We start from the raw sequence: 10,719 nt of genomic DNA, 5'->3' as shown, positions 1-10,719 counted from the left end.
CTATTTCGGCACTAACATGCCCTGTTTGCATCTATGCATCATCTATGACCTACCTGTGATGAAACTGAGCCTTTGAAGCCAATGTATGGCATGAGGGTGATAGAGTGAAGGACTCCCAAGTTCAGTTTTAGTAGTAGCAATCACGGGCACTGAACTGGTTTTACATTTAAAAATTAGTATGACAGGGGTACCTGAGTGGCTTAGTCATTAAGCCTCTGCTTGAGGCATGAGGGTGATAGAGTGAAGGACTCCCAAGTTCAGTTTTAGTAGTAGCAATCACGGGCACTGAACTGGTTTTACATTTAAAAATTAGTATGACAGGGGTACCTGAGTGGCTTAGTCATTAAGCCTCTGCCTTCGGCACAGGTCATGATCCCAGGATCCTGGGATCGAGCCCTCAGCAGGGAGCCTGCTTCTCCCCTTCCCATTCTCCCTTCTTGTGTTCCCTCTCTCCCTGTCTCCTCTCTGTCAAATAAATAAATAAATCTTTTTTAAAAAATTAATATGACATTCAGAATAAAACGAAAGCAAAAAAGACATTTGAATTCAGTTCCCTTTTCCTTTCAAATCTGGCTCTAAATTGTAGTACTGGCATACTCACTCTAATGTGGTGTCCCATCTCTATGACAACAAAGGAGGCAAAATTCCATAAACATGACGCTGTTCTCTCCACTGACCTAAAGAGCCATCAGTCATTCTGTCAACATTTAAGCGCTACCTTCTAACTTCTGTTTAAGTAGCTGCAGGACTGAATTAGATATTACTGAAGAAAATATAACGGCTAATACATAAACAATATCAGTCAAGTTTGTTGTATAATTTACTTTTTTTTATCCCCCTGCCCAAGGCTACCCTTCTCGATTTATTACTTCTCAAATTATTGGAAAGAATAGAAAGGTTTGACCTATTAAACTCTGCAAACATACCAAGTGAACCTACCAAGATCTCCTTGGCAATGTTGGGCGTCCTCTGTAAATGCTCTTTGAAGTTTGCTGGCTCTTTAGCAGACTTTGTAAGCATTAGCGAAGACCAAGAGAAATAGTTGCTTGGTGCATGATTTGTCCTTTCACCTTTCAGATTCCTGGGCATCTGCTATTTGTCAGACATGTGTGCTGGGTGCTGGGGATGCCAAAAGAATGACATCATGGAGCTTCCCCACCCCTCCCTCCTCAAAGTCTGATCGAGAGCTCAGTGAGCCTGCTCACTCTGTAAAATCAAATGTATGGGGCCACGGAGCAAGGGATTGATAATATTTATGGAATGAGTCCAGGTAGAAATGACATTCCCTGGATACAATTTCGCATCAGTTACAGAAGGAAGGAGGTGACCTTTCAAGTGCCCATGATAGGGCGTATGCTGCATTATTTCTTAGTCTGTAGACTATAGGCTGGATAAAATCCTGAGCCTTGCCAGAGAATGATGATACTTCAAGAAATGGGTTTAATAATCAGACTCCCACACACAGGGACTACCTCATCTTTGTTATTCGGTGGCAGCAGTCTTTAGTTCCAATGAACTCTTGCTTATATTTGAATGGTTGTAGTTTCAAAGCTCTGTAAAATATGTCATTTTTTTTTTTTTTAAGAGAGAGCCAGCAAACTGTGGTGGGGAGGGGTAAGGGGAGAAGGAGAGAATCTTAAGCAAGTTCCAGGCCCAACTCAAAGCCCGACACAGAGCTCCATCTCACGACCCTGAGATCATGACCTGAGCTGAAATCAAGAATCGGGTGCTCAACCAACCAAGCCACCCAGGCACCCGCGTCATATCTTTCTTCCATTCAGTAAATCCGCGGACCGTATATTTTCATCTCCACTGATTAGCTAGCAAAAGTAGCCATTGGGAAGTTTAAATGGGTAGGAGTACACCCTCTGTCCCTGTGTCCGTAAACCCTGTAACCTGAATTTTCCAAGGAGCCAACGGGGTTTATGAGTGAGCAGGGAGCTGCAGTCCTCATCTCTGGTCCAAGCTGCTGCTGGATTGCTCTGGAGTCGGCACTTTCTCTTTGACTTTTCAAGTTTGGAAGAAATACGTTAAAAAGTAAATGAAAGGAGACCTCATGATCCCATAGAAAACCCATTCTCTGTTGCTGGTCATTGGGTGCTGGAAGACAGAGGAGAATGGAATGGAAATAATAGAGCAGTAAAGCAGCCTCCACAGCTCCAGCCCAGGGCTCCTTTAGGAGAGAGAGCTTCAGAAGAGGCTGCTGTTTGCGCCCCGGCACATCTTGGCCAGAGATCAATGGGCAGGAGACCCTTCAGCTCATACCTCAGACCACATGCTAGGGACAATTTACTGGATTCGTCTGTAAACCAGCCACAGGCAGGACAGAAGGCCAACAGCCCTGCTTCTGGCTTCCTATTCCCTCTCTCCCTAAACGCAGTCCATCCTTTGGCCTTTTTACCTTACCCCAATTTAACAGGCTGTCCCAGAATCCAACCCCGACTTCCCTGCATAGAACAATCAGAGGACCCTCCACCACAAAGCTCAGAGAGGACCCAGCAACCCTGCCCACCTGACTGCAGTCATATCCACCAAGGCTGGACTCGTCAGGGCCGGCCACCTGGTCATCCTTCTTGGCTAAAACCGAGTGATCCTCACACTAAACTGGGAAGTTTCCTGAAAGTGAAAAACTACGTCATCAAAGATAAATGACAAGGAAACTTGTTTTTGTGGTGCAGACCTCTGCCAGAAGAGAAAGAGCAAGGAGTGATGAACGTCTCCAATGGGCAGCCTCTTGGCCTGCACTGTGGATGGGTCTCTTGGATTTTCCACGCATACAAATAAGAAGCCTGCTCAATGAACTGATCCCATAAATAGGTTTTTCCATCTGTGGGGTTTCAATTTAAAACACCAGCAAAGCCATCTTCAGAAAAGCTTCTCTTGTATTTATCCCTTCCAATTCACTTAAATTAATTAATCTGCAATTGTCCTCACAGCTGTGTGGTGAGAGAGAGTTTCTAAGAATTGAGTTTCTTCGAAGAACATGAGCTTGCTTGCTTATTTGATTTGCCAAATGCAGCAAAGGAGTATTTTCTCTACACTTTCCCAAGATATATTACAGGGCTACTAATTTATTCTCTGTTAAATTGGGCATCTCTAACTTGAGAAAGTTGTTACAAAATGAATAGAAGAGAGAAGCATGTGATCATACTCTGTGACCAGAGTTCATTTGAATTGTTTGAAACTTTTAACGAAGTCCACCCGAATTTTAAAAATAAGAATACATGAATGATGGGAATGGAGCAGGAGATGATACGACTCCCAACAGAGTAATTTTTTTTCCATCTTCCAGGGACATGCAATCAGTAAACAGACTCTACCTTACTACATCCCACCAGGCAGACAGAGTCAAGTTCACTAATTCATATGGAAGGAGAAAAGAAGGAGAAGGTAAAGTCCTGGTTAAATCAATGCCAAACCACATTGTCGATGGTTCCAGAAGACCAGAGCTATTGTGTCAAGTCTCCTGCACAGAGGAAAGTAGTTAAGAGCAGGAGTCCCAGAGCTAGGCTGGCAGGGGTCACATCCCAGCTCCACTATCTACTCACCTCTTTGCAATTCAGTCTCCTCCCGGGAAAAATTAGGATAGTAAGAGTATCCCTCCTAAGATTATTCTGAGGACTTCTTGAGTTAATGTACGTGAAGCTGTTAGAAAATGGACAATAAACCATGTATGTGTTTGCTAGTATCTATGTACACAGTACACAGAACCTAAGATAATGAAATATTTGCTAAGAAAGGCTATTCTGAGAGCCTCTTAATGAATACATCAGAGAGATGTCATTTTTTTACATGCAGACATGACGCTGCTATATTGGAGTGTTAGGGTGGTTTTTTTTTTAAGTATTTAGAAACAATTTTATTTTTAAAAGTAGAATAGTCATTGAACTGGTTTGGATATAAATTTACTTTATTAACTACGTCCCTTCATAAAAAGTATGAGGAATTATCAAAAGGTTCAAATCATCTGGGTCTAAATAATAGAAATTTTTTAGGTTCCTATTTAACCTGGTTTAAATCTGAGAAAATATTTAGAAGCAGGTAGGGGACAGCCAAACACTCCAGAAATTAGCATCAAATCTGGGATCTTTTGACAAGACATACCTTATTGATTTTATATTCATTAGAACACTAAATGGGCCCACTAGAGAAAATGTAGAAAACTCAGATAAGTAGATAATAGAAAAGAAGAAAAAATAACTTTAGTATCAGCTTCCAAAACAATTACAATAAATGTTATGATGTACTTCCTGCCAATATTTTTTCCGTACATAGAACTGATAACTTTTGTTGTTTTTACACAAGAATTAGATTGAATGTAAGATTTAGCATCTTCCTCTTTTTCTCTAACCTTGGAGCATATTTAGTACGCTGCTTCAAATCCTGTCACATAACTCGGGATTTAGTGGTGTCCGTTCTATTCCTACACCAAGACCTCATCTTTCATTTGGACATGAACAGGCAGCCCAGCTCCATGTTCCAGATGCATATAGGGGGAAACATGTGGACTTCGGTATAATAAAACTAGGTTAATAAAATGTTATCTTTAGAGTTGTCAGCACATAATACATTTATTAACATCTCAATATATGAATTAAATTATACATGCTCATGCTGTTTTTAACCAACTGTGACAGTACTAATGTCCCAAGTGAGTCAATCCCAGGGGAGGGTTATATTGATTAACTCTGACTGCCATAACAAAGTACCACAGACTGGATGACTTAACAATAAAAATACATTTTCTCACAGTTCTGGAGGCTATAAGCGCAAGACCAGGGTGTCAGCAGGTTTGGTTTCTCCTAAGGCCTTTCTCTTTGGGTTGTAGATGGCTATCTTCTCTCTGCATCTTCGCATGATCTTTCTTCTAGATGTGTCTGTATCCTGATCTCCTTTCCTTATTAAAAAAAAATAAATAAAGTCATGTTGGATTAGGGCCCACCCCCATTATATCGTTTTAATTTAATTACCTCTTTAAAGACCCTATCTCCAAATAGTCACATTCTAAAGTACTGGGGTTTAGAACTTCACCATGTGACTTCTCAGGGGTAACACAGTTCCACCTATTAGACCTTACTACTATTAGACCATACTGCTGCATCTATGAGTTTGTTTTAACAAGAGCATATATTTATTTTTAGGGATGTCAACTGCAGATCTAGAACAAAAGAGAGCTGAGGCTGTGTCTTAAGTAACTCTTGACTACTAAGATCTCACCACGGTGTTTGGCACTGTAAAGTGGGAAAGAAATTAAGCGCACAGACCAAACACACTTTATCAGTCTGCTTGGGCCATCAGAGAATAAAAGAGGAGGGAGGTTAAAATACCATTTATTTGTTTTCTAATTTGGCACCTAACTTAATCTCCAGCTATGAAGATGAGCAGTGACTTATTTGTCCAGAGTTAGGGTGAACTAAAACATGCTAGCTCCTTTTTAGTTTGAGGGAATATTTTATTCTCTTCATATGTGCATTCAAAGACATTTTCTTATATGAGATTAGTTTTTACAAAAGGGAGGAAGGAAGGAAAGGATGAAGGAGGGAAGAAATTGCATACTAGGTATTTACTCCAAAGATACAAATAAATGTATTGATCCAAAGGGACACTTGCACCCCAATGTCTATAGCAGCAGTGTCCATAATAGCCAAAACGAAGATGTCCATAGACAAATGAATGAATAAAGAAAATGTGAGATACACACACACACACATACACACACACAATGGAATATTACTCAGCCATCAGAAAGGATGATTACTTACTATTTACACTGATGTGGATGGAACTACAGGGTACTATGCTGAGAGAAATAAGTCAATCAGAGAAGGACAATAATCATACAGTTTCACTCATATGTGGAATATGAGGAACGGTACAGAGGATCATAGCAGAAGGAAGGGAAAACTGAATGATAAGTCATCAGAGAGGGAGAAAAACCATGAGAGACTCTTAACTACAGGAAACAAACTGAAGGTTCCTGGAGGGTAGGTAGGTGGTATGATAGAGTAACTGGATGATGGGCATTAAGGAGGGCACATGATGTGATGGGCACTGGGTTTTACATGGAATTGATGAATTATTGAACTCTACATCTGAAACTTATGATGTACTTATATGTTGGCTAATTGAATTTAAATTTTATTTATTTTTTAAAGATTTTATTCATTTATTGAGAGAGAGAGAGAGAGCAAAAGAGGGGAGAGGGTCAGAGGGAGAAGCAGACTCCCCACTGAGCAGGGAGCCCAATGTGGGGCTTGATCCCAGGACTCTGGGATCATGACCTGAGCCGAAGGCAGCCGCTCAACTGACAGAGACACCCAGGTGCCCCTAAATTTAATTTTTTTTTTTGTTTTTAAAAAAAAGGACCCTGAGGGCACCCGGGTGGCTCAGTTGGTTAGCATCTACCTTTGAATCACGCTATGATCTTAGGGTCCTGGGATTGAGTGGGGAGTCTATCCCTACTCCCTGTGTGCTCTCTCTCTCTCGTTTTCACTCTCACTCAAATAAATGAAATATTTTTTTTTTAAAAAATGGACCCCAAGAAGGCCCAGATGTTGCATTTACTAGTCAAAGACTTTAAACCAGCTACTATAAATATGTTAAATATCTAAATGAAACCATGTCTAAAGAATTAAAGGAAGGCAAGACAATGATGTTTTGCCAAATAAATAATATCAATAAAGAGATAGAAACTATTCTACCTAATTCTGAATTTGAAAAGTATAATAACTGGAAATGATAAATTCACTAGAGGGGTTCAACAACACATTGGAATTGACAGAAGAAAGAATCAGTGAGCTTGAATAAAGGTCAACTGAGATTATCCAATCAGAAAGAAAAAAGAATGAAGAAAAATGAGCAGAGCCTGAAAACCATATGGCACACCATCAAGTAGTTTCACGTATATTTAATGAGAGACCCAGAAGAGAGAGGAAAAAAGAGACAGAAAGAATATTTGAAGAAATAATGGCCTAAAACTTCCTTAATATGATGAAAGACATGAGTCAGTTCATCTAAGAAACTCAATGAACTCCAATAAAACAAACTAAAAAAGATCCACACCTAGACACATCATAATTATACTACTGAAAGGCAAAGAGAGAATCTTGAAAATCGCGAGAGAGAAATGACTAACTATGAGGACAAGAGATCCTCGGTAAGATTAATAGCCAGCTTCTTACTGGAAACCATGGAAGCTTAAAGCGTGAGATGACATATTCAAAATGCTGGGGGTGGGGAGGAAGGAGGAGAACTGTAAGTCAAGAATTCTGTATGTGGCAAAACTATCCTTTAAAAATAAAAAAAAGAAATTAAGACATTCCAAGATGAACAAAAACAAAGAAATTCATCCCTAGCAGACCTGCCCCATAAGAAATAGTAAGGAGAGTCCTTCAGGCTGAGATAAACAATAGCAGCTGGTTATTTGAATCCACACAACGAAATAAGGAACACTGGTAAGGGTAACTACAAGGTAAATATAAAAGAAAGATTAAAGTATTCTGTACATCTTTTCTCCTCTGATTTTAAAAAAACAGCTCCATAAAGCAATAATTACAAAACTGTGTTAATGAGCTTAAAATAGATGAAGTTGTAATATATATGGTAATAATACCACAGCAGAGGTCCTCTGCTATAGAATGGAACTATATCAGAGCAGAACTTCTGGATAGTATTAAAATTAAGTTAGTATTATTACGAACTGGATTGTTTTTTAAGTTGAGATGTTAATTCTAATGTTCTGGGCAACCATTAAGAATATGACCTAACAAAGATTATGAGAAGCAATAGGTGAATTAAAATGGTACACTAGAAAATATATAACTCTTTAACATGAAAGAAAGCCATAATAGAGTAACAGAGGAAACAAGACATTAGAAATAAAGAAAATACATAATAGATGATAGCTGCAAATCCTATTTATCAGTAATTACAGTAAATTTAAATGTCTTTTTAAAAAGGCAGATCAGGGGTGCAGGGCGGCGGCGGGGTGGCTGGGCCGGCGGCGGCTGTACGAGGCACGCGCTCGGGGTTCAGGTCGCGAGGAGGAGGAGGATGTGGCGCGCGGAGGGGAAATGGCTGCAGAAAACAAGCTGGAAGAGCGTTTCCCAAAGTGTGTTCTGCGGAACTAGCACCTACTGTGTTCTCTACACCGTGCCACCTCTAGAAGATGATCATGGGAACAGCAATAGTAGTCATGTAAAAATCTTTTTACTGAAAAAGCTGCTTGAATGTCTGCCGAAATGTTCAAGTTTACCCCAAGAGAGGCGCCGTTGGAACACTAATGAGAGATCATGATGCGGCCGTCCTTTTGGATTTCTTTTTAATAATGTGTGACCCTTCACCTTTGATCCCCTGACCTGCATTACCTTGGTAACCATTTCATTTTTTAATTTAATTTCATTTTTTAATTTTGGTGTACAAGCTGTAACATTTCATCTCTCAAAGTGTAACACGCTGATTTCCTCAAATAGAGATACCCCTTTGAGCGATAAATTTGCAAAATGCTGTCTTCATTTTCTGTATTAAAATTCATTTCAGTTTTTAAAAAAAAAAAGGCAGATCAGCAGAATGGACAAAACAACAGGGTACAACTAGGCACTCCTTATAAGAAACATACTTTACATTCAAAGACACAATTAGATTGAAGTGAAAGGATGGAAAACATGCAAATAGCAACCAAAGAGATCTGAGAAGGCTGGAGTGGCAGCATTAATATTAGATCAAATAGACCTTAAGACAAAAATTGTTATTAAGGACAAAGAGGGACATTATAAAATGTAAAAAAGTGTCAATTCATCAGGAAGATTATAAGTAATTATAAACATATATGCACCTAACGACAGAGCCCCCAAATACATGAAGCAAAAACTGACGAAGAGAATGCAACAAATGATAATTGAGAAAGACCCCACTTTCAGTCATGGATACACTTAGCCAGAAGTATGCAATGAAATGAAAGACATGAAGAACACAATAAACCCACTGGACCCAAGAGACATCTATAGAGAACATTTAAAGTATACATGGAACATTCTCCAAAATAGACCGTACACTAGGCCATAAAACAATCCTCAAAAACTTATAAAGATTAAAGCCATACAAAGTATGTTCTCCCACCATGTGATGATTAATTTTATGCATCAACTTGATGGGGCTAAGAAATGCCCACTAATAGCTGGTAAAACATTATTTCTGAATGTGTCTGTGAAGGTGTTTCCAGAAGAGATTAGCATCAGCAGATTGAGTATAGAAGATCACCCTCATCGATGAGGGTGGGTTTTGTCTAATCCACTGAAGGTCTGAATAGAACAAAAAGGTGGAGAAAGAGCAAATTCTCTCTTTTTCTCCTCTTGAACTGGTTTATCCATCTTCTCCTGCTCTTGGTTCTCAGGCTTTCAGACTTGAACCGAATTATATCACCAGCCTTCCTGCTTCTTCATTGCAGATCTCATATCGTGGCATATCTCAGCCTCCATAATTGCATGAACCAACTACCATAAGAAATCTTCTCTTATGTATCTATCTATATCTATGTATCTATTTAGATACATACTTCTCTGGAGAACCCTGACTAATGTGCACTGCAATGAAATTAAAATAAGCAAGAAAAGGAAATTTGGGAAATTCACAAATAATGTGGAACTCAAACAACATACTCTGCATATATTCCCAAGAGGAATGTAAACAGAAGTCCACACAAAAATTATATATGTATGTTCACAGCTATATTATTTATAATGGTTAAAAAAGCAGAAACAACCCAGATGTTCATCAACTAATAAATGAGTAAGTAAAATGTATATATCCATACAATAGAATGTGATTCAACAATAGAAGAGAATGAAATACTAATCCAAGCTATGGTACATATGATCCTTAAAAACATGATGCTAAGTGAAAGGAACCAGACACAAAAGACCACATTAAATGATTCCATACATATGAAATGTCTAGAATAAGCAGACCTATGTGGACAGAAAGCAAATGAGTGGCTGTCTAGGACTGGGGATTGGGGGGGGGGGCGGTGGGGAGTGACTGCTAATGGGTACCAAGTTTTTTTTTTTCTGGGGCGGGGTGTGGATATAATAAAAATGTTCTAAAATTACATTGTGGTGATGGTTGAACAGCTTTGTGACTACACTAAAATCCATTGACTTATATACCTTAAATGGGTAAATTTATGGTATGTAAATTATATTTCAATAAAATTGCTAAAAAGGGAAGGAAAAGAGAGACCAGCAGGCTCTGTGATAAGAAAGAAAAAGTGAGGAGAAGCTAGAGATGATATTTTGCTTTCTTCACAATTTTGATTTGGGCCAGGCCGGTCTGGAATTCTATGTCAACTGTCTCTCTGTCCCCATACCTACATCATGTCATCTGTATCTCATGGAGCCATGGGCCACATACCCAGAGGAAGAGGGAAGGCGTTGAGGTTGGAGCTGGTTGGAGACCAGCAGGTGGGCATTCCAAGCAAAGAAAGGAGCAGAGGACAGAGCCAGGAGTAAAGTGTGTCTGAGAGAGGGAAGAAGGATGGAGGTGGCCAGAAGCAGGGAGAGGAGAGCTTGCAGAGAGAAGGATCCCTGGAGGCCCCCTAAGATGTACTGAGGAGGCTCGATTGCACCCTGGGTTTGGAGCACTGGATCTTAACAAGAGCGTGGGATCTGGTGTTTAAAAGCACATCTGGCCTTCCCCGTAGCTGAGAGAGTGGAAGGGTGGAGG

The 10,719-nt window shown here is 39.6% G+C and overlaps 1 protein-coding gene across 1 annotated transcript; it reads left to right on the top strand.

Annotated features, from left to right (window-relative positions):
• The first annotated feature begins 8,024 nt into the window (after nt 1-8,024).
• LOC123927076 (calmodulin-binding transcription activator 1-like) lies at nt 8,025-8,538 on the top strand. Its single transcript, XM_045981602.1, has one exon. It carries the CDS (start codon nt 8,053-8,055, stop codon nt 8,293-8,295), a length of 243 nt encoding a protein of 80 aa, XP_045837558.1. The 5' UTR covers nt 8,025-8,052; the 3' UTR covers nt 8,296-8,538.
• Nucleotides 8,539-10,719: the final 2,181 nt, after the last annotated feature.

Source organism: Meles meles, chromosome 16, assembly GCF_922984935.1.
Source record: "Meles meles chromosome 16, mMelMel3.1 paternal haplotype, whole genome shotgun sequence".
NCBI classification, from domain to species: domain Eukaryota; kingdom Metazoa; phylum Chordata; class Mammalia; order Carnivora; family Mustelidae; genus Meles; species Meles meles.
The sequence above is the reverse complement of the archived record's forward strand: the minus strand, read 5'-3'. Positions and strand labels throughout refer to the sequence as shown.

Excerpts from the sequence above, each read along its gene's own strand:
- LOC123927076 (XM_045981602.1), top strand. The coding sequence starts at position 8,053 with ATGTGGCGCGCGGAGGGGAAATGGCTGCAGAAAACAAGCTGGAAGAGC.